This window comes from Bicyclus anynana, chromosome 1 (genome assembly GCF_947172395.1).
Source record: "Bicyclus anynana chromosome 1, ilBicAnyn1.1, whole genome shotgun sequence".
NCBI lineage: Eukaryota > Metazoa > Arthropoda > Insecta > Lepidoptera > Nymphalidae > Bicyclus > Bicyclus anynana.
Window position 1 is genome coordinate 18,522,544 of NC_069083.1, and position 27,853 is coordinate 18,550,396.

At 36.2% G+C, this 27,853-nt stretch overlaps 1 protein-coding gene across 3 annotated transcripts; it reads left to right on the forward strand.

The window, feature by feature from the left end:
* The first annotated feature begins 283 nt into the window (after window positions 1-283).
* LOC112048369 (zinc transporter 2-like) lies at window positions 284-27,821 on the forward strand. 3 transcript variants are annotated; one of them, XM_024085868.2, is made up of 10 exons: window positions 284-682; window positions 16,179-16,345; window positions 17,058-17,162; window positions 17,797-17,917; window positions 18,548-18,727; window positions 19,953-20,046; window positions 23,035-23,190; window positions 23,694-23,825; window positions 24,111-24,219; window positions 25,193-27,821. In XM_024085868.2, exons 1-10 carry the CDS (start codon window positions 414-416, stop codon window positions 25,336-25,338), a joined length of 1,479 nt encoding a protein of 492 aa, XP_023941636.2. In that variant the 5' UTR covers window positions 284-413; the 3' UTR covers window positions 25,339-27,821. The 3 variants fall into 3 exon arrangements, with proteins under 3 accessions (XP_023941636.2, XP_023941639.1, XP_023941638.1); XM_024085871.2 differs by lacking the exon at window positions 284-682 and adding an exon at window positions 691-807; XM_024085870.2 differs by lacking the exon at window positions 284-682 and adding an exon at window positions 8,439-8,573.
* The last annotated feature ends 32 nt before the right edge of the window (window positions 27,822-27,853 follow it).

Sequence of the window (27,853 nt, forward strand, 5' to 3'; positions counted from 1 at the left end):
AGTAAAAAAGGAAAAAACTTTTCCAAGTTCATCGTCTACCATATACACCATCGTCGCACTATAAGTACGTTGCATTAAAAATTCAAATCCAGTTGAAACTTGAACTTTTGACGCTCTGAACTGTATGATCACTCCGCTGTGACATACGAACGAACTATATTTTTTAGCCATGGCTGTCACAAACTGCCGGTTAACTACTACTCGGCCAGAAGAAATGCTGTATATATTATACAATAGCCGATGAATGGCATTGTTATTGTTACTTTGTCCGCGTTTTGTGCGGCTGCTGGCGGCATCATAACGTTCGCGCGCCGCGGTCAGTCATCATTCGATCATACCAACTCGCGAGTTCGACAGTTCCGTACCGTCAGTGCTTAGTTCCTAATTGGCTCGCGCGCGGCGCTGTCACCGCGATGTCATCGAAAATAGTAAATGAGGGCCAGAATGATGGCAATGGCAAATTGAACGGTTTCAGTGCAGCATTAGCGGACAGAGGACTGACTCCGTTGAACGGACGGTACCGCTCCAAAAGTTTGTCAAGTGATAAGTTAAATAAAACAAATGCCGACAGGGCCGCCATACTAGAGGATGTTGAGGCCCACTACATTACAGAGAGATCGGAGACACCTGGTTGTTTAGTTATAAAGAAGATTATGGATCAAAGCGGGAACGCGCTTGGCGGGTATGTTTAAAAACTTGTTAATTTTTGTCTAGGTACCTACATTTTCGTGGATTTTGTATGATTTAGTTTTAATGCGTGTTTTCTTATTTTATTTGGAAGTCAGCTGTTTGAGGTGGATATACAATGTACGTATTTTCAAATGTACTTAAAATTTTAAAACTTCTTTACTAATTGTTTTGTTATTTACTCACTTTTACGTGCATTTTGTTTTCTATCTTACTATCTTTAGTGCGAGATTATCTAAAAGTTTTTTTTTATATTATGTCGGTGACTGAGGTATTGTAATGATTTGCCTGCAAATAATTTCATTCAATAATTTAAAATTTAAGTTTTCTTGACAATGATAGTGTGATATTTTTATTTTTTACGGAAGTCAAGACAGTTTCATGTTTCAGACGTAATATCTACCAAAATAGACATAGAATAGGTATGTTTGTAGCTTACAGTTTGGGTTAAATACATAATGCGTTATTTATTTGGCATATAAAATTAGGACACTTTTGTTAATTTACTTTATCAACAGAACGTGTAGTCATAGTTGGGTGTTTAGCTAAATGTTTAATATAGGTTATATATACTCACATATGTTTTTTATTTAAGTAAATTTGAATTTGAAAGATTGGAACTTTGATTGATAAGCCTAGAACAATTAGATATGGTTAATATACTTTATATAACATATTATAAACAAACCATACGTATAATTTTAAATAAATAAGTTATGAAATGACATGCGTTTTCTACCTTCATTTCTAATTTCTTTCTTGGTAAACAGAACATCAAGATAGGCTGTAGAATAGTTGGGATTGGCAGATAGGCCTAACTTTATAAACGAGTTTTAGCTAGGTTATGAGATATTAAAATACTATTAAAATTTAAAAAAAAATTTAGGGCATGAATTATGTAATTAAATTTTATTTATAAATGAAAACACAAAACTTAGAAAGTTTATTTAAGTAATCTATCTAAGTAAGTATTTTAATATTTTTCACATAAATTATTGAATTATTTATTTTGACCAAATATTGCTATAGTCCAAGATTAATGAATAATCTATTAGCTATGTAGGTAAATAGAGAATTTGTTGTTTTAGAAAGCAAATAGAAATCGCAAATATTTCTTCGTAAAAGCGCTACCTACTAGAATAAGGCTGTGTTAGCCAGACATACTTCATTTTGCCCATACCTCCGTGGCGCAATGGTATGCGCGATAGAATTACAAGATGAAGGTTCTGGGTTCGATCCCCGGCTGGGCCGATTGAGGTTTTCTTAATTGGTCCAGGTCTGACTGGTGAGAGACTTCGGCCGTGGCTGCGATGCCGTGTAGAAACCGAAATAGGTGTAGATTTTATCCTACGCCTAACAAGGTAGGAACAAGTAGAGAAGACTGGATATCATAAATAAATAAATAAATAAATATACTTAAACAATACACATCACTATCTAGCCCCAAAGTAAGCATACAGAGTAGCTTGTGTTATGGGCGCTAAGATAGTTGATATTATAATATTCATATACATTTATATACTACATATAAATACTTATATAATGTATAAATACACACAGACACTGGAAAAAACCCATGCTCATCACACAAATATTTTCCAGTTGTGGGATTCGAACCCACGGCCGTGGATGCAGAAAGCAGGGTCACGACCCACTGCGCCACGCAAATCATGAGGAATCATTTCTCCAGTCTCTATACTCCTAACACTTAGCTTAGTGGCAACGAGCCAGCCAGATTTTAAACGGTGTTTCTCGAAGTTTTGTCAAGAATGTGTATCAAGTATTTGTAATTAATACAAGTAATTGAGAATTAGGGACATGGGATATGATTCCTCATATTATGCCGAGAATAACATAAGATTAAAAATTTTGAAAAATCCCGATATTATCTAGAATAAAGACGTATTCTCATCAAACGAAGCTTAGAACACTCTCAATTATCTTTCAGTGCGCTTCCATTTGAGATCCCATTCGAGTATATTTGCAGATATTCGGTTATTCTTCCCAATTTCAGCCCCTACAAGTTTTAAAAACGGCTCAATCATGTCTAAGAACACTCGCCCATAATTCACCTTTAATACAAAAAACTAAATTGAAATTGCTTCATCCGTTGGGCAGTTATGGTACCACAGACAGACTGACAGAGAGTCATTCAGACACACAAATAGACCTTTCTTTTTGCGTCGGGGGTTAAAAAGAATAAATAAAATACTTTTATACTTGAATTGTAGAGGATCTAGAACCTTAAAACCGGCCACAACCCAAAGCCACAATATTCCAAACTTCACAGTAATTGGCTACTGTAATTGCCTATGGCAGGAAAATGAGTGGCGATATTTTGAGCCTTTAAAAATTAATAGACTACAAGCCCATGGACAAAATTAAACTGTAAATATGAATAACCCGTAAATGCCGTACATACACTGAAAAACATAACCTACTTAAATGAGCTACTTACGTAAGGAGCTAGCACATCACTATTTACTACAGGTGCAGGATACGTACAATAGATGCCGTATATATACTTAGTAATGACGCAGCTTATTGTACCGTTTAGAACAACACCATGAAGCTTGTATACAACATAGTGCCAGTTATAAGCGTAATAGTGTCTGGTTTGCTACGTATTTTAAGTATGGCGCACCAGGATTTTTTTCCCAGTGTATTTTCAGCGCACGGGTGTAAACCCAATGGTAGCAACCTTATCCCTACTATACACCCAATTGATATAAGGCCATTGTAAAATGTGCGGCATCTTGTTCAAAATATTATATAACACAGACAATAATGATATTTTTTTGAGATAAATTCATAATTAGCAAAGTAATTAGCTTAAGTACCCACCTATTGAGTGACTTGAAATGAGGTTAATGGAAGATACACGATATTATACATTAAGTATCTATCTATACCTAGGTATCTATACTGTATAACGAGTACAATTTGATTATATACATACTTAATATTCAATTTAATTTAGGGATGATGACAGTTTTTTAAATTGTATATAAATTAAGAGTATACTAATAGTAAAGCAATTTTGTAAAAGTAACTGGATATCTGCGATCATTACCTACTTTCGGAGCTACAGGGTCAGGTTTGCAGCGCTGCCACGGATCCCTGAAAAACACCGCATACAAAATGGTACGAATTAATGACGTCTAGGTACATAATGAACGTTAGATTTGTATGGGCTTTGAAACAAAATTACTTACTAATATTTTTATTATTTGAGCGTTTATATTTATACTCATAGTTCATTTATTAATAAATGTTACATTTAATTTAAGAAAGCTAAAACTGTATGAATTTTCATCTAATTACTATAAAAGATTTTCAATAGATTTTGAAATTTTATAATCTTATTTATTTTGCAAATATCCAGAGAATCTTTGCTTTTTATTATTAATAAGTTAATATTGACCTTATTTATCCGAATGTATCATAAAAATCAATATATTCAAATCATCCCCATTACCCGCGTTTTCGTCCGCACGTAAAACCTCTATCCCATAAAGTTTAAAGAACATAAGTACTTTAATACAACATTTCTCCACATATCCCCTATACTTATCACAATATCATTTATAAATAAGTCTGTATACGAGGTTTCCTAATTTTGAACAAAAAAAAAATATTTACAATCCGAATGGTTGTTCAAGAGATTAGCGTGTTTAAAAATACATTTTAAAAATATATTGCAAATTAATTTAAAGTATGTTAAAATTTACGTTTGAAGTTGTATGCCCGACTAGTTTCGAACCCATACGGGGCCCTTAGTTATGAGCTGGTTCTTGCAACGCGGCACGATCCATATACTCCGACGTTGTATCACGTGAGTTTTAGCCGTGCTTCATAAGCAATTAATATGAATAACACTTATATTTTTAATATAGTTTAAATTCTAAAATTATAAGAATCCATTTAAAAGTAAATTATAACGTTAACAATATAAAACATAATAAATTAGCTGCCAGTTACTTGAAAATTAGATAACGCCCATAAAATAGTCAAGTAAATCAAAGTAACAGAAAATTAAATAGCAATGTGTATTTTATAACTATTTTCTATGACAAACAAATTCTTTAAGGCGTTAGTTTGTGTGTTTGATGTGTTTTCCAAAATAGCAGAAAATCAATAAAATCATGGCGCAAATAAAAGATTTTAGACACAAGTGGTGTAAGTTTCATAATGGTTTTGAATATATTTGACCTTAACATGTTCTACATATCCTTATTTTAACAATTTCTGAATTAAACCATAAAAAAACAGATAAAGCAAACCTCATTACCCATAATAGGATTTGTTACTTTTCACAATATTTATTTAGGTTTATCTATCTTTTTATTTATCCTTCAAGGCCTCCGTGGCGCAATGGCATGCGCAGTGGATTTACAAGACGGTCCTGGGTTCGATCCCCGGCTGGGCCGATTGAGGTTTTCTTAATTCGTCCAAGTGTGCTTCGTCCATGGCTTGTTACCATCCTACCGGCAAATATGTACCGCCAAGCAATTTAGCGTTCCGGTACGATGTCGTGTAGAAACCGAAAGGGGTGTGAATTTACATCCTCCTACTAACAAATTAGCCCGCTTCCTTCTTAGATTGCACCATCACTTACCATCAGGTGAGATTGTATTCGTAGTTAGTCAAGTGGTGTTTTCAATCATTTAGTAAATAAAATTATATTTTTTTACACTATTGCCAATAATACAATAATAAACTATGGTCTGGCAATGGCATGGATAACACTTCCATGATATGCGGGCGACAGGGGGAAAGACTGCGCGGGTGTGAAATCGTGCGTGCGTGTGACGTGCAACAGTCGTTTTTTATTCATCGCTACATGCCCCCCGGCCCGCGCGGAACTTCTGGAGTGTTACGAACGAAGTAGCCTAAGCTATACTAAAGTACACTAGTGATAAAGTGTCTACTTTAGTACTAGTGAATTTGGCTCACTGCTGGCGCGAGCCTCTTGTCAGAATGAGAGGGGTTAGGCCAATAGTCCAACACGTTGGCCCAATGTGGATTGGCAGACTTCACACACGCAGATAATTAAGGAAATTCTCTGGTATGCAGGTTTCCTCACGATGTTTTTCCTTCACCGTTTGAGACACGTGATATTTAATTTCTTAAAATACACACAACTGAATAGTTGGAGGTCCATGCCCCGGACCGACCCTCCGGAATCGGAGGCAGAGGTCATATCCACTGGGCTATCACGGCTCATGGTAGGCACCTATACAATGATGTTATTATTTGTTGTAGTATCCAAATAAAAATATTGTCACTTCTCACTTCTACATTTTTAAACTAGATAACTGCAATTTGTTGTTAAATAGTATGCGCGACCTTCGTCAGTATCTGGGCGTAAATACATTACGGATTGCATCTGCACATGGACGTCATCATAACAAGGCACTAGTGGTTTGCTCTAGCATTGTATTATTGGCTATTGTAAAAAAGATATATTTTAAACTAGCTGACGCCGCGCGATTTCACCCGCGTGGTTCCCGTTTCCGTAAGAATACGTGGATAATATATAGCCTATAGTTTTCCTCGATAAATGGGCTATCTAACACTGAAAGAATTTTTCAAATCGGACCAGTAGTTCCTGAGATTAGCGCAATCAATCGATCAAACAAACAAACGAACTCTTCAGCTTTATAATATTAGTATAGATTTATTATTGGGCTTAGGGTTAGATTTTTTTTTTATTCTTTACAAGTTAGCCTTTGACTACAATCTCACCTGGTAAGTGATGATGCAATCTAAGATGGAAATGGGCTAACATGTTAGGAGGAGGATGAAAATCCAAACCCCTTTTCGGTTTCTACACGACATCGTACCGGAATGCTTAATCGCTTGGCGGTACGTCTTTGTCGGTAGGTTGGTAACTAGCCACGGCCGAAGCCAGCCAGACCTGGGCCAATTAAGAAAATCTCAATCGAACCCAGGACCTCCGTTTTGTAAATCCACCGCGCATACCACTGCGCCACGGAGGCCGGCCGTCCGTCGACGGTTTATAACACATAAAAATAACTTAGGTAACTACATTTCGATCGTGCTGACTTTATCAGTATAAATGTGCTACGACTTTTTATAACTTTAAAGTTGGTAAACAAACGCAAAGGTATAAAAAAATCCCACACAAATTGCTTAGATCTCCATATTCGTTCAGATGACACCTAATCTACTAAACGCGGTAATGGTATAATTTTTCACACACTGTGACTTCGTGGAAGGTGGCATTTGCAAACTAAATTACTTATAAGTAGGTATAATCAATGGACTACTTTAAAAGCGTTCGATTAAATAGCGCATTATAACTAGGTACCTATTACAATGCAAGTAAAAACTATGTATACCTACATAAATATAAAATGAAAGTAAACACAAAATGTTCATGTGTCTGCTGTATGGAGCAGCTAAATTCAAATATTTCTACTCTAGACAGGGTTATCGCCGCGTTAGTAGCTTTTAAATTTACTTGTTGTTAATAAATAGTGTAGGAAATAGTAGTCTGTGACAGATATGACGTCGCCCGATCTCGTGTTGGCTTCAGTGTGCTCGTGGCGTTCGAGATACACTGTAATCTTTGTTCGAGCCGTCCACATCTCTTGTTGTGTAATTCTTAATCGGTTACTTAGGATAGGCGGGGAGAGTGACTTGAGTGGAAAAGGGGAGTGTTTGTATACAGTCAAAGGTACCTTTAACCCTACACACATCGTTCACAAGTACGGGACTCCACTCAAGGTCATTCTCTGCCATTCTAGGGTCTTATTTTGGTTACAGTTTGATTTGTTAATTAAGTTGTCCTGACAAGTGTTGTGAACCTTTGTTCTCCATTAGTTTTCTTATATTTGAAATCACCTTTGAGTCCTTATATTTTAATAACAATATTTTGGTATTATTTGTATAAATAACTTTATGAAATTAAGACAATGGGGATGATGACTAGGTTTGAATATTTTGGTTTTTATGAGACATTCAGGTAAATAATGTCAATATTAACTAATTAATATGTTAAAACAAAGATCGACTGGATGTTTGCAAAATAAATAAGATTATAAAATTTCAAAATCTACCAAGATTATAAAATCTAATTATTTTATCGTAAGTATTATTGTAAGATGAAAATTCAAACATCTTTAACTTCTTTACATTAAACATGTATTTTTTTAATATAAACATAAACGCACAAATAACAAAGATATTTGGAAATTTGTTTGATCGCCCATACAAATCTAACGATCAGCGATTCAACGACGTCATTAATTCGTACCATTTTGTATGGGGCGTTTTTCAGGGAGCCGTGGCAGTGCTCCAAATCTGACCTTTTAAATCCCTGTAGCTCCGAAAGTAATGATCGCAGATACCCTTTTACTTTTAGAAAATTGCTTTACTATTAGCATACACCTAATTTATATATAATTAAAAAAAACTGTCATCATCCCTATTAGTCGCCTTTGTCTGCCTGTCCGCCTCATTTTCGACGCGCTAGTAAAATATCAAATAGAATAAAATCTTTAATGATAATCATAAAGATGTGTTGCATGCGAGAATAATAATAACAGAATAGAACCCCACATTTATCACGTTACACTATTTGCACAGAGTTCGCCCTTATCATCGAATAATGTAAAGTTAAGGAGCGCCACAGACGATAGTCAATGCTTCAGGAGATAACGCCGAAGCAATAAACCATTACCAGTGCGTTTCGAGTGATGCTTGCGGATAATTGATTTCCTATCGCTCTGACATTTGACCAGACATTTCTTTGACTGTATTCCTAGTATATTATGGGATTAGGGCGAAAATTAAACTATCAAGTAGTTTAATTAGTTGTGATTTGTGACCATGAGTGAGGACAAGAAACCGTTACTACTGTAAGTTTTGTTTTAATGTTTTATATTGTTTTGATTTATTGAATTATCGGTTCGACTAGATGTTTCATTTATTTAGTTTTAGTGATTTAGACATTTTCTCTTTTGTTTAGATGATGTTATTCGAAGCCGTTTGCATGACCACGTGTTTATATGAGCAAACTCAGCAATCATATCTTCTTTTTACAAACATTGTTCCTTAATTTTAAATGTTTGCTTTAGGAGAACTTAATCTGTTAATATTATAATTGTTACATTTCACTTATTAAGTCACATAAGCTTATTATTAATTTAATCACAAAGTTACATTACATTACATTGGGGCGGTAAATTTTAAACTAATATGATGCAACTATGTAATCTTTGTAAAGTATGTAAACGCTTGTATTTCTATACAACACAATTCTTGAATTTAAAAATTACATTTATTAACATAGACCTAACTTCCCAAAATAGGTGTTCTGGAAGTTTCTTGAAATTCGCAAAATTATATTTACAGAGAACTTATAAGGAATACGAGATAATTGCGCATGTCAATCTATCAAGAACTAGTTGACAATGATGCTTACACGGACATCAAGCACAAAAGTGACGCGACAGATGGACAAGTACACAAAAACACGTGTTAGTTCTCATATCTTCCGACTGCCAAAACTTGTAGCTACCGATTGTGTATTAATTACCCACCTATTGTAATTTGTAATACGTTACCTATTGTGACACATGTTGTTTCTAGAAAACTGCGTAGTTGTTTGCTACTCACTTTTAAAGATTTTCAGAGTTAGCAAAATCACTGTCAGCATTAATATACCTATTGCTAATCGCCTTAGTGTTTTTTTAAACACGTGTCTCTGAATTCATACATGCTAATCAACGAAATACCTTTGTGATTGTACGATTTGTGAACGTACTCGATGTTCCAATTATTCTATGCGATTCTGGGTTCTTTCATGGGATGTTTTAAGGTTTTCTGGCTTCCGATAAATTATATTTAGCAGCTTTTGTTATACCCACAGTGTCTTGAAGACTATCCTGTTGCATTAAGTTTCACATCTCGCTTCTATAACAGACACAGTAGTAAACCTTCCAGTGAGGCCTATGATGATGTGGTATGGTTGGATCCAGCGTAAATAGCAAAGATTCAATGGTAACAAGAGATTTAACATTTCTGTCTACCTACCTACTTAGTATGTGGCAAAATGTCTATCGTTTTATATTTTTCCGGCATCTGGTATTCGATTTCGAACTCTAAAGATTTCAACAAATTGTTTTAATTAAACTAAAGTTGCAAGTTATAACAATTGCTTAGATAACCAATTTCTTTATTTTCATTTCGTTTCGTGATTTAACAACATATTTTGGATTGTTTATAATTGTCTTATTTAGGTATTGGTCAACATCTTTATTCTTTTCAACTATTTTATACACGGTTAAGTCAATGGTTATAGTAAAATTATTCAAACATCACCACTGTCTGAATCTTGCATAATTTTATCTTTATATTAGGTACTGCTGTGGCGATTTTCAAGTCACCATAAGTACAGGATGTAAGGCCCCAAAGAAGGTCAGCTTTAAGGTCAATAAACCTATCCGCTGCCGGTATCTGGTAATTTGAAGCTCCTGTAATATTTCGACGATAAGTATTGGCCTGATAACACTTACCTGTTAGAGATAAGATGGCACCGCAAAGGTACTTATTAAAATATTGGTCATTGTGACATGTATTGCTTGCAAGTGTTATTAACAAGATTCCTTCCGCATTTCACTTGAAATCATTCATTTGAAAATTAAATCTACTTCTGGTATATAGATTATGTTTATTAGTTAGTATATTAATCGTTCATGACATAGTACGTATTAACATAAAATTGAAAATTTTGAAAAACCCCCGAAGGTCATGAAATTAATAAATTACACTCTCGATCAAGTCATATCAGCCATACCTACTCAAGTATATTTGACAGATAGACACGTCAAACTTATAACACCCGTTTACCTTCCTGCTTCCTGCCATTTGTATGGTTAAAGATAAAGTGGATGTTTTCATTAAAATTTTTGATAACATTATTCAGACTATTATTCGCATTCTACTTCTTTATTCTATTATTTTATAAGTATTCCTTTATTTTCCTTTTCTATTATAGCATCAGATTATTGTGAGGTGATAAAGTATCCTCAATAACACAATACCAAGCAGTAGCTGGCTTACATTAAACAAATCAGATTCTGCAAAAATACCAAGAAGTGAGTGTATCGAAAACAATTCATTGTTAGGAATACCGATTACTTCCGCGTACAGACGTCATAGCCCATGTATTTAATGAATCGTGTTTTATTATAGATCTTATACATTCTCATCATCATTTTCCCTCCTTGTAGGAGAGGGTTATGGAGCTTCGACTCACCACGCTACAATGCGGGTTCGTTGGTTTAGGGTTATGCTAAATTCATCAATGACCACTATTTGATGCTTTTGATAATTACCGGGATCGATGGCTATCGACGGTCGTAACAAATACCTTCAAACTTCGGGCTGAGAATTTTAACTATATTTTACCAACGAAAATCGCAGTATCTTATAGCCAACGATATTTTGTACTATAGATATGTTGTATGCCTACAAAGTCACCGCAAAAAGAGATCCGAATCAGCTACACCACTGAGCGCCACATGCACAATTTTGACTTTAATTCCATTTTATATTTATGTATATATAGTTTTTACACTTCCTGAACACAGAACTGGACAATGTAGACGATATTTATGTATTATTTGTTTAAATATTATATAATTATAATTATATATAATAACTAGCGGATGCCCGCGACTTCGTCCGCGTGAAACTCGATGTAAACTTTCAACTACCGCTACCCTACCCCTACCCTACCCCTACCCTACCCCTACCCTACCCCTACCCTACCCCTACCCTACCTCTACCCTACCCCTACCCTACCCCTACCCTACCCCTACCCCTACCCTACCCCTACCCTACCCCTACCATACCCCTACCCTACCCCTACCCTACCCCTACCCTACCCCTACCCTACCCCTACCCTACCTCTACCTCTACCCTACTCCTACCCTACCCTACCCCTACCCTACCCTACCCCTACCCTACCCCTACCCTACCCCTACCCCGTTTTCTAATTATTATTAATATGAACTTTATACAATAACAATAAAGCTCAAATTGACTACGTTTTAGTTACAAATCATTTGTATGTATAGTTTTTAATTAACTAATAAAATATAAGGGTTGATCGTAGAGGGGTGAAAATTTAGGGTTGTATGTATTTTTGTATGCTGTGTCATAAAAAAATAAAAACAAAAAATTTTGCCTAAAAAATAAAAAAAAAAATTTAGGGTTGGACTACCCTTAACATTTAGGGGTTTGAAAAATAGATGTTGGCCGATTCTCATACCTACTAAATATGCACAAAAAATTTCATCAAAATCGGTCGAGCCGTTTCGGAGGAGTTCAATGTCGAACACCGCGACACGAGAATTTTATATATTAGATATAATTGTACGTTCGTTGTGTAATAAGCGACTAAATGAAATTAAGTCAGATTTCCACATTTGTCCGCCTCAGTTTTGATGCGCTATATATTTGACTCAATGATATTTTATACTAGAGATGTGTGCCAACCGATTAACTTAAAATATATTAAAGAAAAACTGCAAATAGGCAGATTATTGTTCAAGGTTGGTATTAGTGTAGCCTGAATTGGTATAGTTTATTTCTCATATTGGTATGACAGGCAGACATAATTAATTGTTATATACTTAATAATATGTCAGATAAAATGTTTATTTACTATTTGACACGGCCGCGGCACACATAGGCTGAAACAATATTGATAAGATTGCAGTTATTACATTATTACAGAATAGAGATGTTTCCTCTAGAGTTCCCTTCTATACTAATATTTTAAATGCGAAAGTAAGTCTGTTAGCTTTTCACGGCTAAACCACTAAACCGATTTGAATGAAATTTGGTATACCTAAATGTAAACTGAATCTTGGAGCAGAATATAGGCTACTTTTTAGCGGAACAATCCAAGGGTTAAAAAAAATCAGTTATATAGTCCGCTATTATACATGTAATCCATAGTTTGTTTATCTTGATCAATAATTTGTTTATATTCCGATGGGAATCGGTGGTTGTGAGTATCTCTATTTTTGCACTTTTAACCGATTAAATAAATACGTAGCAGTCGTCTCGCAGTTTCATCCGCGTAGTTACCGTCCGTGGGATACAGGGATAATGTAAGATAGGTAGGCGTCCACAGAGCTGCATCAAACGGATTTTATCTACCGTAAACCTAAAAATCCGTTAAACGCAATGTGTCTGATACGTACGATGCGGATAAGTGGACGCCTACGGTAACGGTGAAAGAATTTTTCAAATCTGGCAATCTTTCAGGCTTAATCTGATGTAGTCAAGTCGAATTTTCTTTAAAAAAAATATACTCTTAAATTAAGTAAAGATTTTTCTAGCTATTTATTTGTCTAGCTACATATTTTATAAAAACTAAAATACGCATTTTCAAATATCTTGCAATCTTCTATTCAAAATATAGAAGCTTGTTATAGAATAAAACAAGAAAAATACATAATTCGATCATTTCTGGAGATATAATAACTCTATGGTTAGCACTATATAATTATAATTGTTATACTAATTAGATAGCGACATTGGCTCGTGACCCTGACTTTGCTCGTGTTCATGACACATCGGGTGCAATATCAATTTGTATACTGATAAAATATATAATTATCATGTTTTACAAACGCCTTATATTGACAAAACTAGCGGACGCCCGCGACATCGTCCGCGTGAAATTCAAATTTTTACAAATCCCGCGGGAACCATGGATTTTTCCGGGATGAAAAGTAGCCTATGTTAATCCAAAGTAAAATCTATTTCCATTCCAAATTTCAGCCAAATCGCTTAAGTAGCCGCAGCGTAAAAAAGAAACAAACATACTTACACACTTTCACACTTACACACAAAATTTCGCCCTCATTAGCGTGATAGTGTGATATATAATTACCACTATTGGACCGGTACCACTTCGTGCCCGTATCGGAGGTGACTTCCGGTTGCTGGGGCACGCGAGGGAGTTCTTGGTGGACATAGATCGGCGCCTTAGACCATTAAAAAAAAGGACCTGCCTCGTAAACCGTTACCCCTCTGTCAAAGATCAAGAATCAATGATCTAACGCGTTTATAAAAACTGTTGCTATAGAATCGATGTTTCATTGTTGTAATCGTTTTTGTCGTGTAAAGAGCTCCCTAAAAATGCCGGTTTGTGTAGTTGAATGGCATAAAAAACGGCCAATACTTGTAGTTTAGTACGTACGTTTTATTTGTAAGTTTTTAACGTTTTATTTCTACCATAATTTTATCAAATTTGTAATAAAAACGATTTCTAAAAAGAAACGATTCTTTTGACGGAACAGCAAAAAATCGATCAAGTAATCGAACATTCTATATATATTCTGTGAATAGTCTAAGCGATGTGTTGGTTAGTCTGTGTAAAAATTACGCGTGTGTGTATTGCGAGTCAATTATATAGTTGTGTGTAGTGTATGGACACAGAATATACTTAATGGTGTTAAACGTTTTCGATGTGTGAGTTTACCTCGTCCCCCTCAAAAAACGACACTTTTTGTTGGTGAATTTGGATGCGAAACAGGTCCATTCTTTTTAATGGTCTAAGGTCGGTGAACAAGGGATAGGGGCCACGATGTGCGGCGCTGGCGAGTACATGGCTCAAAGGTTGTCAATTGCTATACAAAGAGGCAACGCCGCTAGCCTAATGGGCACTTTTGGCCCAAGTGCTTTTAGAGGCGGGTTTTTTAACGAAGCCATATCTTTGCCTCTGAATATTACTGATATTCAATCAAATACATACATATTAATAATATATTATTATTAATATGTATGTATTTCATTGAATAAATAATATTTTATTTTCTTCTAAATATATCATTTAACCAATTTCCAAAATAATTGATTCTTTATTCGCCCCTCTACTATTACTTTTTATCCCAAAAAAGTCGATGGTACTCGCGGGATTTGTGAAAAACTAAATTTCACTTTGGCGAAGTCGCGGGCATCCTCAAGTAATAATTATGAAACTACATATTTTGACCTAGATTGTTCTACAAGAAGTAGGTAAGCAGGTAACTGGACTATCTATCGAAGCCTATTAATTTGTAGCCCATTATGCTGATCTTATCAAATATAGAACGTTATCGTACAATAAAATACCGCTTTACGAAAGATTAACTTCGGTAGAAATGTGATAAAACTAACAAGATTTTAAATACCAACTATTGTCTTAGATAAACATTTAATCGTCATTTAGAATGTTATTAGATTAATTAAAATTGAAAAAAAATATATGTAAATTTACTTATGAGCATTAAGTAAATTTACATATATATTTTTTTCAATTTTGAACTGCTATGCTGCATATATTTTTGGATTTATGAAAGGGCGACGGCATGAAAATTGTATGAGGAGCGTAAATTCATTCGAAAATTAACAAAAATGGTTAGATACATTTTTCTGTGTAGATAAAGTATCCTTACCTGCCTTTATCTGCCCTTATGTTCATTTGCCGCGCTCTGTATAGTAAATCCCCAAAATCCTCTATTTATTATTCTTGAGGTTTCTTATGGAAAAGTAAAACTTAGAAGGCGATTTGTAGTCTCTGTTACCAGTTCAGACCCATAACATTATTTTACTTGCATCCAATATTACGCCGTGGGAAAATCACTCGGACTGACAATGCAGTAAAATTGCAGTAAACGCCTGGACGATTGTTGAACTTGTTCTTGAATCAACAATCATAAATCATAATCAGCAGAACAATCATAGTAAACGCCTATTGGCTTTAGTAACGTCACCTATTTTTTTACGATTCAGAACTGTTTATTACTATACCAAGAATTAGATTTTGTATTTTTTTTATTTTTTCTATCAGTAATCAGTCGGTAACTTAAGCACAGTGGTTAGATTGCTTGGAACTGAAATCTTAGCCCCATCGTTGTGATCACTTAGCCTGAAGAGTATAGATAGGGCTAAAACATTTTTAACGTCACAGTGAGCTTAATTTGCGATCAAAGCTAGGCTGTTCTCAGTGCAACCTAAGCTTTTTAGTCTTAGTCAATGAGGGTACAGTCAATTTATACTAATATTATAAAGCTGAAGAATTGTTTGTTTGTTTGATTGAAAGAACGCGCTAATCTCAGGATCAGAATCAAAAATTTGTTTCAGTGTTAGATAGCCCATTTATCGAGGAAGGCTATAGGTTACGTTTGGTTAGGTTAATAAATAATTTAATAATTTAATCATTAAATACTTAATAAATAATTTGCATGCCTAATTGGCAAGATACATTTACCATCTACATCTACCGACCACCTGTATAAATAATGCATGTATCTGCAAAGAAATAAATTGATTGATTGATTGGTTATATATTATCCCCGTATTCTTACAGAAACGGGAATCACGGGGGTGAAACCGCGCGGCGTCGTCTAGTATTTTACTAAAGTCGTAGTTAAAGACACTAATGTTGCAATTGTCTGCAGGTTCAAAGATGGCAAGGCGACGTACGGGTCGGATGCACCGGCGCGCGGCCGAAGGGTTATCTTCTGCGTGCACGGCAACCCTTCGACTGGCTGCTGCCAGGTCACCGAGACCACGGCGGACGCGGACGATGGAGACATCAGAAACGGCAGCATCAGTGAAGCAGCGAGTAAGAACAACAAATATTGTTTAAACTCGGCCTCCGTGGCGTAGTGGTATGCGAGGTGTATTTACAGTCCTGGGTTCGATCCCCGGTTGGGCTGATTGAGATTTTCTTATTTGGTCCAGGTCTGAATTAGGAAAGTTAGCCCGCTTCCATCTAAGACTGCATCATCACTTACCATCAGGTGGAATTATAGTCAAGGGCTAACTTGTAAACCATAAAAAAACTAAAGCTACTGAAGTTCCTTACATATCCAGCTTGCTTAATGGCTCTAAGAGTACGAAATGTCGAAACATTATGGAATTGCTACGGGCTTAAGAGCTTTTGATTAAGCCCCAGACCTGAGAAGTTTAACACAGCAAATTCTCGCATTCATCTATATATAGGTCAATAGTCCACCACGCTGGCCCAATGCGGTTTGGCAGACTTCACACACGCAGAAAATTAGGAAAATTCTCCGGTATGCAGGTTTCTTCACGATGTTTTTCTTCACCATTTGAGACACGTGATATTTAATTTCTTAAAATGCACACAACTGAAAAGTTGGAGGTGCATGCCCCGGATCGGATTCGAACCTCGGGAATCGGAGGCAGAGGTCATATCCACTGGAATATCACGGCACTTAGAAATTAAATAGGTAGATTTTAATGTGTAGCGTATTTATGTGAAAATAACTATTCTTATATGACGTTTTAACATTATAATGTATTCATTTCAGGACACTGTCACAGATCAAGAAATGAAGAAATAGATAAGCGAGCGAGGAGAAAACTTATTATAGCTAGCATACTATGTGTTATATTTATGATAGGAGAAATCGTAGGTGAGTTTAAATTGGTTACTAATACACGTCATCTTGTAATTTTTAATTTTTTTAAGGGTTCCGAAATTAAAAAAGAACCCTTATAGGTTCACCATGTCCGTCAGTCCGCGGCTTAGCACAAAGATTACTGAAAGCTGTAATTTTGCATGAGTATGAAAATTAATAAAAATGTCAACAAAATCGTAATAAAATTTCGAAAAATATAAATAAATTAGTGATGATACACTTCCTAGAATATACAAAAGTGTGGGGTACCGTTTGATAGGTCTCTCAAAATATTGTGTGTCTGCAACAATATTGTTAATTTTTGTTAGAGTCAAGTGTCTCCCCCTCTGCCAAAGCCACCACGATCCAAATTCATAGATGCTATACTCAATAATGGTAGGAACTGGAATGACTGTTTTTTAGGTCTGACTATACAGGGGCTTTAGCCATGTGGCACGTGATTCTCTTTCTACAATCGCAAACGCCATGAGAATTTAAAAAATTTGGGTTTAACATTTGTTATCGACAGGTCACGTGACCAAGTTACCGATCGGATATGTCATTTCTATACATTGTTGCCATGCCAGATGGCTATAGGCCCAGGCCCTCCGTCTATTTCTTCATAAATAACTTCTAATTATATTTTCAGGTGGAATCTTGTCAAACAGTCTGGCTATAGCCACAGATGCGGCGCATCTACTAACAGACTTTGCCAGCTTTATGATATCGCTGTTCTCCCTCTGGGTGGCCAGCAGACCAGCAACAAGAAAGTAAGGGAAAACATTTTCTTAATACGTCTGATTTGATACTATAAAAATATATATATACGGCCGAATTGAGAAACCTCCTCCTTTTTTTGAAGTCGGTTAAGAAACTGCTTAAAATTAGTATAATTCTTCTGTTCCATCCAAAAAGTCTTCTTTAAGTAAGAAACTTGTGACTTTTATATTATAGCCCACTAGACTTCGTCCGCGTGGAAATTAAAGTAAACTTTCAACCCCTATTTCACCACTTGAATTTTAAAAATCCTTGAATAACATTATATGTAGTATTTTTTTTATGATTTATGAACAAAACTGTAACTCTAAAAATGAAGGACTTTCCATACAAACTTTCAACCCCTATTTTACCCCCTTCTATTAAATTTTAGGGTCAAAAATTACTCTATGTTTTGTTCCAAGGTCCCATTTACCATTATACCAAAATTCATTTTAATTAGTTCAGCCGTTTAGCCGTGAAAAGGTAGCAGACAGACAGGCAGAAAAACAGACAGACCGACTTACTTTCGCATTTATAATATTAGTGTAGATTAGTATACATTTTTATGTGCAACATATAAATTTTCATGTACAACATGAACCGTCGGAAAACTTTGACTTATGACTGTTTTTTTTCTTTAGAATGTCCTTTGGGTGGTACCGGGCCGAAGTGATCGGTGCGCTGACGTCAGTGCTGCTGATCTGGGTGGTCACGGCGATACTGGTGTACATGGCGGTGCAGCGAGTCATCTACAAGGAGTTCGAGATAGACGCCACCGTCATGCTCATCACCTCCGCCGTGGGGGTCGCAGTCAATCTCATGTAAGTTTTCTGACGAGACAACGTCTTATAATTCGATGGATCCGGCTGCACACTCAAAAAAAAGATGACGTCATGCGTCGTTCCCTCGCTCTAGGGTTGCCAACTTTTTTACAAGAAATAAAGTATATTCTGGTCTATGAAGATTATTAAACAGTATTTTAGAAAAACGAATATTTTCTTTTTAAAAATGCGACCATTCATCAGTATATTTTTATGACGTTGTCACGATCAACTATTGTCAGTAAACCGTCTTTACAGACAACCGATTTTTTTATATTGTTAGGTCGCGCTTGACCACGATCTCACTTGATGGTAAGTGCAGATGTGGCCTAAGGTAGATAGAACGCGTTGCCTAGAAGATGCCTATTCACTCTCTTCTTATGTTGTTGTAAGTGGACTCTATTGTCTTTCGACTATGCAGCTTCAGGTCGTAAGGAACTGGGTTCAAACCCGTAAAGCTATGTGATACTGAGCTTTTCTTTTTTTCAAGAAATTCTCAGTATCAGCTTGGGGTAGGGTTATTAAGCTGTCGCTACGAAACGGGAAGATAGTGGTATTACATCTCCGTTCCTCTGAGACAACGTTAAGCCATCGATCCCCATACGTTGTCATCATCATTATCATCATTAACAGCCGATGGACGTCCACTGCTGGACATAGGCCTCTTGTATGGACTTCCAAACACAACGCTCTCGAGTCGCCAGCATCCAGCGGCTCCCTGCAACCCATTCGATGTCCTCGGTTCACCTAGTAGGGGGTCGACCAACACTGCGCTTTCGGTACGAGGTTGCCATTCCAGCACCTTGGGACCCCAACGTCCATCGGCTCTTCGAACTATGTGGCCTGCACATAGCCACTTCAATTAAATGAGGAGGTACCTAGTCGTCTCGACTATTTTTAACATTGCCAAACTAATCTATACTAATATTATAAAGCTGAAGAGTTTGTTTGTTTGATTGAACGCGCTAATCTCAGGAACTACTGGACCGATTTGAAAAATTCTTTAAGTGTTAGATAGCCCATTTATCGAGGAAGGCTATAGGCTATATATTATCCCTGTATTCTCACGGGAACAGGAACCATGCGGGTGAATTATAAATAAATAAATATCAGTCCAGTGGAGGCCGTGTAAAATCCATACAGGTGTATAAGTAAGATAAGTGCAAGTAAGATCTGTCTACTAATTTTTCACTGAATAAAAACAGGAATATTTTGAAATTTTCAGTATGGGCCTAACGTTACACCAGCACGGCCACAGTCACGGCGGCGGCAGTCACGGCCACTCTCACGGCGGGACCAATCCTGTCCTCAACAATAAGGTAACACGTCTCTTTCAGAATCTTCTTCTTCTCTTCAGAAGAAATTCTAGCCATGTCAAGTAACGATTCTAACTCTTAAAGTAAATTAAAATTTCAGAGAGACATATCCGATATCTATACTAATATTATAAAGCTGAAGAGTTTGTTTCATTGAACGCGCTAATCTCAGGAACTACTGGTCCGATTTGTAAAATTCTTTTAGTGTTAGATAGCCCATTTATGGAGGAAGGCTATAGGCTTTATATTATCCCCGTATTCCTACGGGGACGAGAACCACGCGGGTGAAACCGCGCGGCGTCAGCTTGTATTTGTATAATGGACATGCCAAGTGCAAACAAATGCAGCACTTATACATTAAAAATACAAAAGCTTAACAATCAGTCCAAAAGTCCACTATTACAACCGTCTTTTACTGGCATACCTACAACTGACAATATAGATTTTTTTAATTGTACTTTGAGTGAACTCACAAAGGCTGCCCAGTGGGCTATTTGTTATAGTACCTAGGTAAAATAAGTTTTTTGATTTTTTATTGTTTTAGTTTTTTGTTACTTGTAAATTGTGTATGGCTACACTAGTGAATTGGGGATGATCTGTAATGCTAGTGTAAGTTTGTAAATAAATAAATAAAAAAAAACTCTAGATTGCTGCGTAAGTAAAATTAAAGTATACTTAAATCTAAGAAAAAGTCGAAATAATGATAGATTGATCAGTATTCTGAGGGTTGATCACGAACTTCTATACTATACCATACATTTTTAATTTTAATTTTCGAAGCGTTTGGTTGTTGAGAGAGAATAGTTAATTATGTAACATGGCTAGAGCGGCTTCCACAGTCCAGGAACTTTTCAGGCTTCCATAGTCCACAAGGAACCCTTATAGTTTCGCCATGTCCGTCTGTCTGTCTGTCCGTCCGTCCGTCTGTCCACAAAGCTGTATATTTAGCATGAGTATGTACATAAAAAATGTAAACAAAGGCGTTAAATAAAATCTTGGATTTTTTTTTTAGGGTATACGTGAAGTGGGATTTTTTTTTTCACTCGTTTATTTATAGAGTGGGGTATCATTGGATAGGTCTTTGAAAGATATATGGGGTCTTCTACCAATATTTCTCGGTGTAGGGATCCATTTTTAAATATTAAGCTTTGAATAGCTAATTTTTGTTAAATTCAAGTGACCCCAACCTCTGCTGACTAAAAGTGCTAACTTAATCTACGTCACTCCACTTACACTGCGCGTGGCCCGATACACACTTGGCCGGCTTTTCATTTTCTTTAAATACTCTCATTATTAATTAAATTATGAAGACGTAATACTATGAAGTAGATAATTGATTATCTACCAATAATAACAATACTAATAGATAATAATCAAGTACCAATTCAATAACTAATCAATCATCATATTTAATGTACTTGTATCAAAGAAGATACGAAAACGAAAAGATAAAATGATATCTAATTAGTACCTATTTATGTTTTAATAAGATACAAGTCATGATATAATATAAGATAACTCTAGTCAGTTCTCGAACCCAGGACCTTGTGATCTAAAGCCATATAGGCTAACCACTGGACTAACAAAACTGGAGACAATTTTATATTTATTTTATTTATTGGAAAAAGAAACAACAGCTCATTACCAAACACTAATTTAAAAGAAACAATATTACCTTAAGAGCGCGCAGCGCGTCGGTACGATATGGATAAAATTTGAAGCGCAAACGAGACGCCGAATTATGACGGACGGATATAAAAGCACAGAGCGATTGACGCGCGACGCAAATTTTATGACGTGAGCGCCAAAACCATATTTACCTAATTGCAAGTAAATTAAACAACATAACGAAAAACAAAATGGCCATGTTCAAGATATATACCTAATTTCAAAAATGTGCGCAAAATATGTATTTTTTAAAAAATAAACTATCGACAAAAGTTTTACAAATTTTGTATTTTGTATAGTCATAACGAAGCTAACACTTTGAAATATCATTTACCCAAATATCAGGCTCCTAACTTTTCCAGAACCTGAGATCCAGAACCATTTGTAACCACCAAATTACATATTACACACTCTTAAACTGTGGAAAACTACAAATTTTTCGTAAACAAAATTATAATCAAACCACAATCCTGAAACTACGATAAATCAAAAAAAAACGAGTCAGTTTTGTGCACGATGGGTCCCGTAGCATTATCTATATAAACGGCAAAAACTCATGGCAGTTGTATGGGAAATATTGAAATATTTATTTTATTCTGTTTTTAATTATATAATATCTATTTATAGCGCCAACAGAAATATCTACATCATCTGTGAAAATTGTAACTTGTCTATCACGGTTCATGGACAGACGGACATTGAAATCTTAGTAATAGGTCATTTTCTATTCTTTGGGTACGAAGCCTTAAAAATAGAATGGGGATGATGACTAGGTTTGAATACCTATATTGATACATTCAGGTAAATAAGGTCAATGTTAACTAATTTACACATAAAAAGCAAAGATTGTCTGGATATTTGCAAAATAAATAAGATTATAAAATTTCAAAATCTATTAAAAATCTTTTATCGTAATTAGATGAAAATTCATACAGTTTTAGCTTCCTTACATTAAATGTGACATTTTTCAATAAATGAACTATAAACATAAGTACGCACAAATAAAAAAGATATTAGTAATTTTGTTTGAACGCCCATACAAACCTAACGATCAACGAGCCAACGACGTCACTAAATCGTGCCATTTTGTATGGAGCGTTTTTCAGGGATCCGCGGCAGTTCCGCAAATCTGACCCTTTAAATCCCTGTAGCTCCGAAAGTAATGATCGCAGATACCCTGTTACTTTTACAAAATTGCTTTGCTATTAGTATACTCTTAATTTATATACAATTTAAAAAACTGTCATCATCCCTATTAAAGCATTTGTGTTTATGTGTGATGGTGTGTATGTCATGTGTGTGTTGCAACTTATTGTATTGCAGCAGAAGGAGCGGACGGACTCGGACGCGGAGAGCTCGTCGTCCCACCAGCACGAGCACGGGGAGAACATCAACGTGCGCGCCGCCTTCATCCACGTGCTCGGCGACTTCCTGCAGAGCTTCGGCGTGCTCGTCGCCGCTGTGGTCATCTACTTTAAGGTACATCACTATCACAGTGGAGATGAATATCTTGGCACACGTTTTCTCAAACTTATAGCTTTACTTACTCCATTAAACCCTATGTGATGATTTCGCTTTAAATAAATGTGAAATCACATTGTTGTAACAAAGGACTAAAGGAAATTCAACCACGCGTTCCTAGATGCAAATTCTGAGTCAGGTCATGGAACACTTACTAAGGTTTTCTTCTAAGATATTTTCACTAAAAGCCCTCAGGGAAAGTAGTGTGTTTTTTGGCATCTATGAAGTGGACACCATAGGTTACACCCCGTGCCTTGGATAGTCTTCAGGAATTTGCTCGACCTCAGTTATTATCGTAACATCTAGTAGTGGGCGTTAACATCAAAGTTAGTTCCGCCAACATTGTAGAAGCGTGTTTTCTACCCTGTCTCCTTTAAGGAGGGAGGCCTGGCCCTATAATGGATGGTTAAAAGAAGCTGATTATGATTAGTGTTGTAATGACAGAAGTACGTCCTTTACAGCCGGAATGGAACCTCGTGGACCCCATCTGCACGTTCCTGTTCTCGGTGCTGGTGCTAATCACGACATTCAACATTATAAAGGACACCTTGCTCGTACTGATGGAAGGATCCCCTAGAGATGTCGATTTCCAGGTATGTCTTGCATAAATCGACTTTACCTTTTATCGTAATATCCCAATAAATTCGTCCGAAAAATTGGTATGGGTTTTACCTGTAAAGTTTTCCGGGAGTTTTGAAAATGGGTAAATTTATAGATTTTGAGGTGATTTTTATGCCACCTCGTATTTTTGTCGCTCGTGGCACTACTGGCACTAAATGGCGTATGAAACCAGTCTAAATATTTTAGTATCGAAATATAAAAGCATATTGGCCTTGTAGCTTGGCTGGAGAACTAACGATCATTTATTCGTTTCGCAGGAAGTAGCAAACACCTTCATGTCTTTGCCCGGCGTCGTCAGAATACACAACCTGCGCATGTGGGCGCTGTCGCTGGACAAAACCGCCCTCTCCGCACATCTTGCTATACGTAAGTGATGAACTAGTAATTCAAAAATACTATAGTTGAGTCGCACAGCGGGCGATGGAACGAGCTATGCTCGGAGTGTCTCTGCGTGATCGAATCAGAAATGAGGAGATCCGCGGAAAAACCAAAGTCACCGACATAGCTCAGCGAGTTGCGAAGATGAAGTGGGATGAAATGGGCGGGCCGCATAGTTTGAAGAGCCGATGGAGGTTGGGGTCCCAAAGTGCTGGCATGGCGACCCTGCACTAGTAAGCGCAGTGTTGGTCTACCGAACATTCGCTGGATGCAGGTGGCTCAATATCGTGATGTTTGGAAGTCCATACAAAAGGCCTATGTCCTGCAGTGGACATCCACCGGCTGATGAGCTGATCATGATGATGATGATAGTTATAGAAATCATGTGGAATGGTGGCAAAAATACTGGCTGCATTTCCGCATTGGTCATCCAGGCTGATCTTGTCCGCACAAAATAATCAGCCCTTCTGTTTATGGTAGAAAAAAAGCTTGGAAATGGCACTATATAACTGGCTACTTAGTTTTAAGCAATATTGTAAAATTATGATGAATAAAACCCCTGGCTGAGTTTGTTGTGGGCTCTTTATTGAATGCTCTGCGACATATTATACACTGCGACTCAAAAGTTCATATAGTTCAAACCAAAAGTTCAGGGTTCGTAGCCAAAAATACATCAAATCTCTCTCTACAAACGCTTACGCTTCGAAAACTAAAAAAAACGTATCGTAGACTTTACCTGGTAAATTGGTCACGCAACTTATCGATGACGGATGTCATACCGATACATTTGTTAGCTTTCGATGCCTATTTAGTTGTAATTTGAATACAGGTCCAGTTATGTGGGGTGGCTAAAGAAAAGTTTGTAATGAAAAAATATTCTGAGGAATTGAGAATCTTTTTTGAAATACCATTCTATTAATCGTCCATTTTCTTAATTTGTTATTAATATGAATTTCAACAGGCACCGGTGCGAGCCCACAGAAGGTATTGGAGCAAGCAACTCGGCTGGTCCACGAGAAGTACAACTTCTTCGAGATGACGCTCCAGATCGAGGAATTCAATGATGGCATGGAGGCGTGCAGCCAGTGCAAGATGCCGCAGTCCTGATCCTGTGTTGTGTGGAAACTCTTGAGGCTGATAGTTGTATACCAAGGAAACAAGCACCATGTACTGAATAAGGACCAATCTTTTGTTACATATCTTATATGAATAACTTGCTGCCGCCGCGCGGTTTCACCCGCGTGGTTCCCGTTCCCGTAAGAATACGGGTATAATATATAGCCTATAGCCTTCCTCGATAAATGGGCTATCTAACACTGAAAGAATTTTTCAAATCGGATCAGTAGTTCCTGAGATTCGCGCGTTCAATCAAACAAACAAACTCTTCAGCTTTATAATTTTATTATAGACAGTAAAAATCATACCTGAATGCTTCAACAAAATTCTCTTTGAATATACGAGTAGCTTAGTTGTTTAGGGCTGAATATCAAGGAGAACGATGGCTTTCAGTGTCTAAAAGAAAGTATTGTTACCAAGTTAGCTACTAAAAATATAATCTATACTTACTAATAGTTTAAAGAGGGAAAGTTGATGACTTTCAGGATTTTATATATGTATATCTAGCTGGAATGTCCCAAGCATTATTTATTGTAATAAAGACAGAGCGTTTGTTACATAACCCAAATGAATAATAAAAAACATCATTCCTAAATGTTGCAATTTGCTGCAAATTCTGAAATATATTGAGGGTATATGATAAGAAGACTTTGGGATTTTATAAAGATAGAAAGTGTGTCAACTCAAGCTCCTAGTTTTAGGTATATATGGTACATTTTGGGTCATGTTAGCTTTGTGAGGTAGCAGTTTTCAAGGATCTTAGCCGTGTAGTACGTCGATTCTATTTCTCGCTTCGAAAACTAACAAAATATATGGCAATCACAGATCCGATCGACAACTTAATCACATGATCTGTCGATGGTGAACGTCATTCCTACATACTTTAATTTCCAAACAGCTTACATCATCTCTTACCATCAACTGAGATTGTAGTCAAGGGCTTACTTGTAGAGAATGAAAAAAAAAACAAAACAAAAAGCAATCTTGATCCAAACTCTATAATTTGCTACCGTAGGCACCTAGTAGGAGTGATGAACTTTCAATTTTCAGCTTTATCAAAATGAAGGTTCACAATGTATATGATGGTAAAATTAATTTAGATATACCTAGCTAAATGCAGACTAATGCGATATTAATATAAATCTGTGGCCTTATTACAAGCTCTTAAAGTATTGATAGCTCGCTCCATCGCCCGCTGAGTGACTTTGAGCCTTATAGCCCTAGTTACCACCAACTACCAAGTGTGCGATCCGTAGTACATCACTGGCAACACGCACTGTTCGAAGACTTTCGTCTTCAGGCACTGAGGAATTTGCTTAGAGTTTCTCTGCGTGATCGAATCAGAAATGAGGAGATCCACAGACGAACCAAGGTCACTGACATAGCTCAGCGAGTCGTGAAGTTGAAGTGGCAGTGGGCAATAGTTCGAAAAGCTGATTTACGTTTGGGTTGGGACCCCAACGTAAATCAGCTCTTCGAACTAGGTGCTGGGATGGCGACCTCGCACCGGAAAGCGCAGTGTTGGTAGACCGAGGATATCAAGCGGGTTGCAGGGAGCCACTGGATGCTGGTGGCTCAGGATCGTTGTGCTTGGAGGTCCATGCAAGAGGCCTATATCCAGCAGTGGACGTCCATCTGCTGATAATGATGAAAGTATTGATTCCATAATGTTTCAACATTTCGTAGCTACTAATTTTATCGCAGGATTGTTTCCTATAGCGATTTTGAACGTCATCGATCATTTCATTCACTCATTTCGTACCACGTACAGGTGACATTACTTACGCTCTTAAATAAGATGGGCAGACATCTTGATGGTCTTGCAAAAGGTTGTGGTAAGGCCCCTGGTGTAAACATTGAAAGTCGAGGCAATATTTTTCTATCTGATATTTCCTAATAAATCTGTAAGTAAGAAGAAATATTGTGAATACTAAATTATACAAATATTATGTGCTGTTAATCAATGAATAATAAAAATATTAATTGTTTTTAAGTTAATGTTATTGTTAACTCTAAGTTCATCATAGTCATATTTTACATGAAGAATAATATAATTGGTTTTAAAAAAATGACATAAAATGTATGGTGAACATTTACCTACTTAGGTATACTCCAGAAACGAATTGTTCAATTTAAACGTATAAACAAAAAAAAAATTTGTTTCGTCTGTTTGTGCCTACTTTGATATAATGGTATATGCACGCCAAGAAAAATAATATATTTACCAAATGTATTTAATATGCAGAAAAATATGCATGCTATTCAGCATAAAAGCCAAAACTTAATGTTTAAAATGTATTAGAATGTTAGAATTATGTAAATCCAATGAAATGAAGGAATTTGAATTATTTTATTTATTAGGACTATAAAACTACGTATTTTAAGTAAGTGTCATTAGGAAGTAAAGTCTTCCAAAACTATGAGAAGAACTAAAGATTCCTGTATCAATTTTTTAATAAAAAATTTTAAATTTATGACTGGAGATTTTTATTTTACCCAAGGTAAA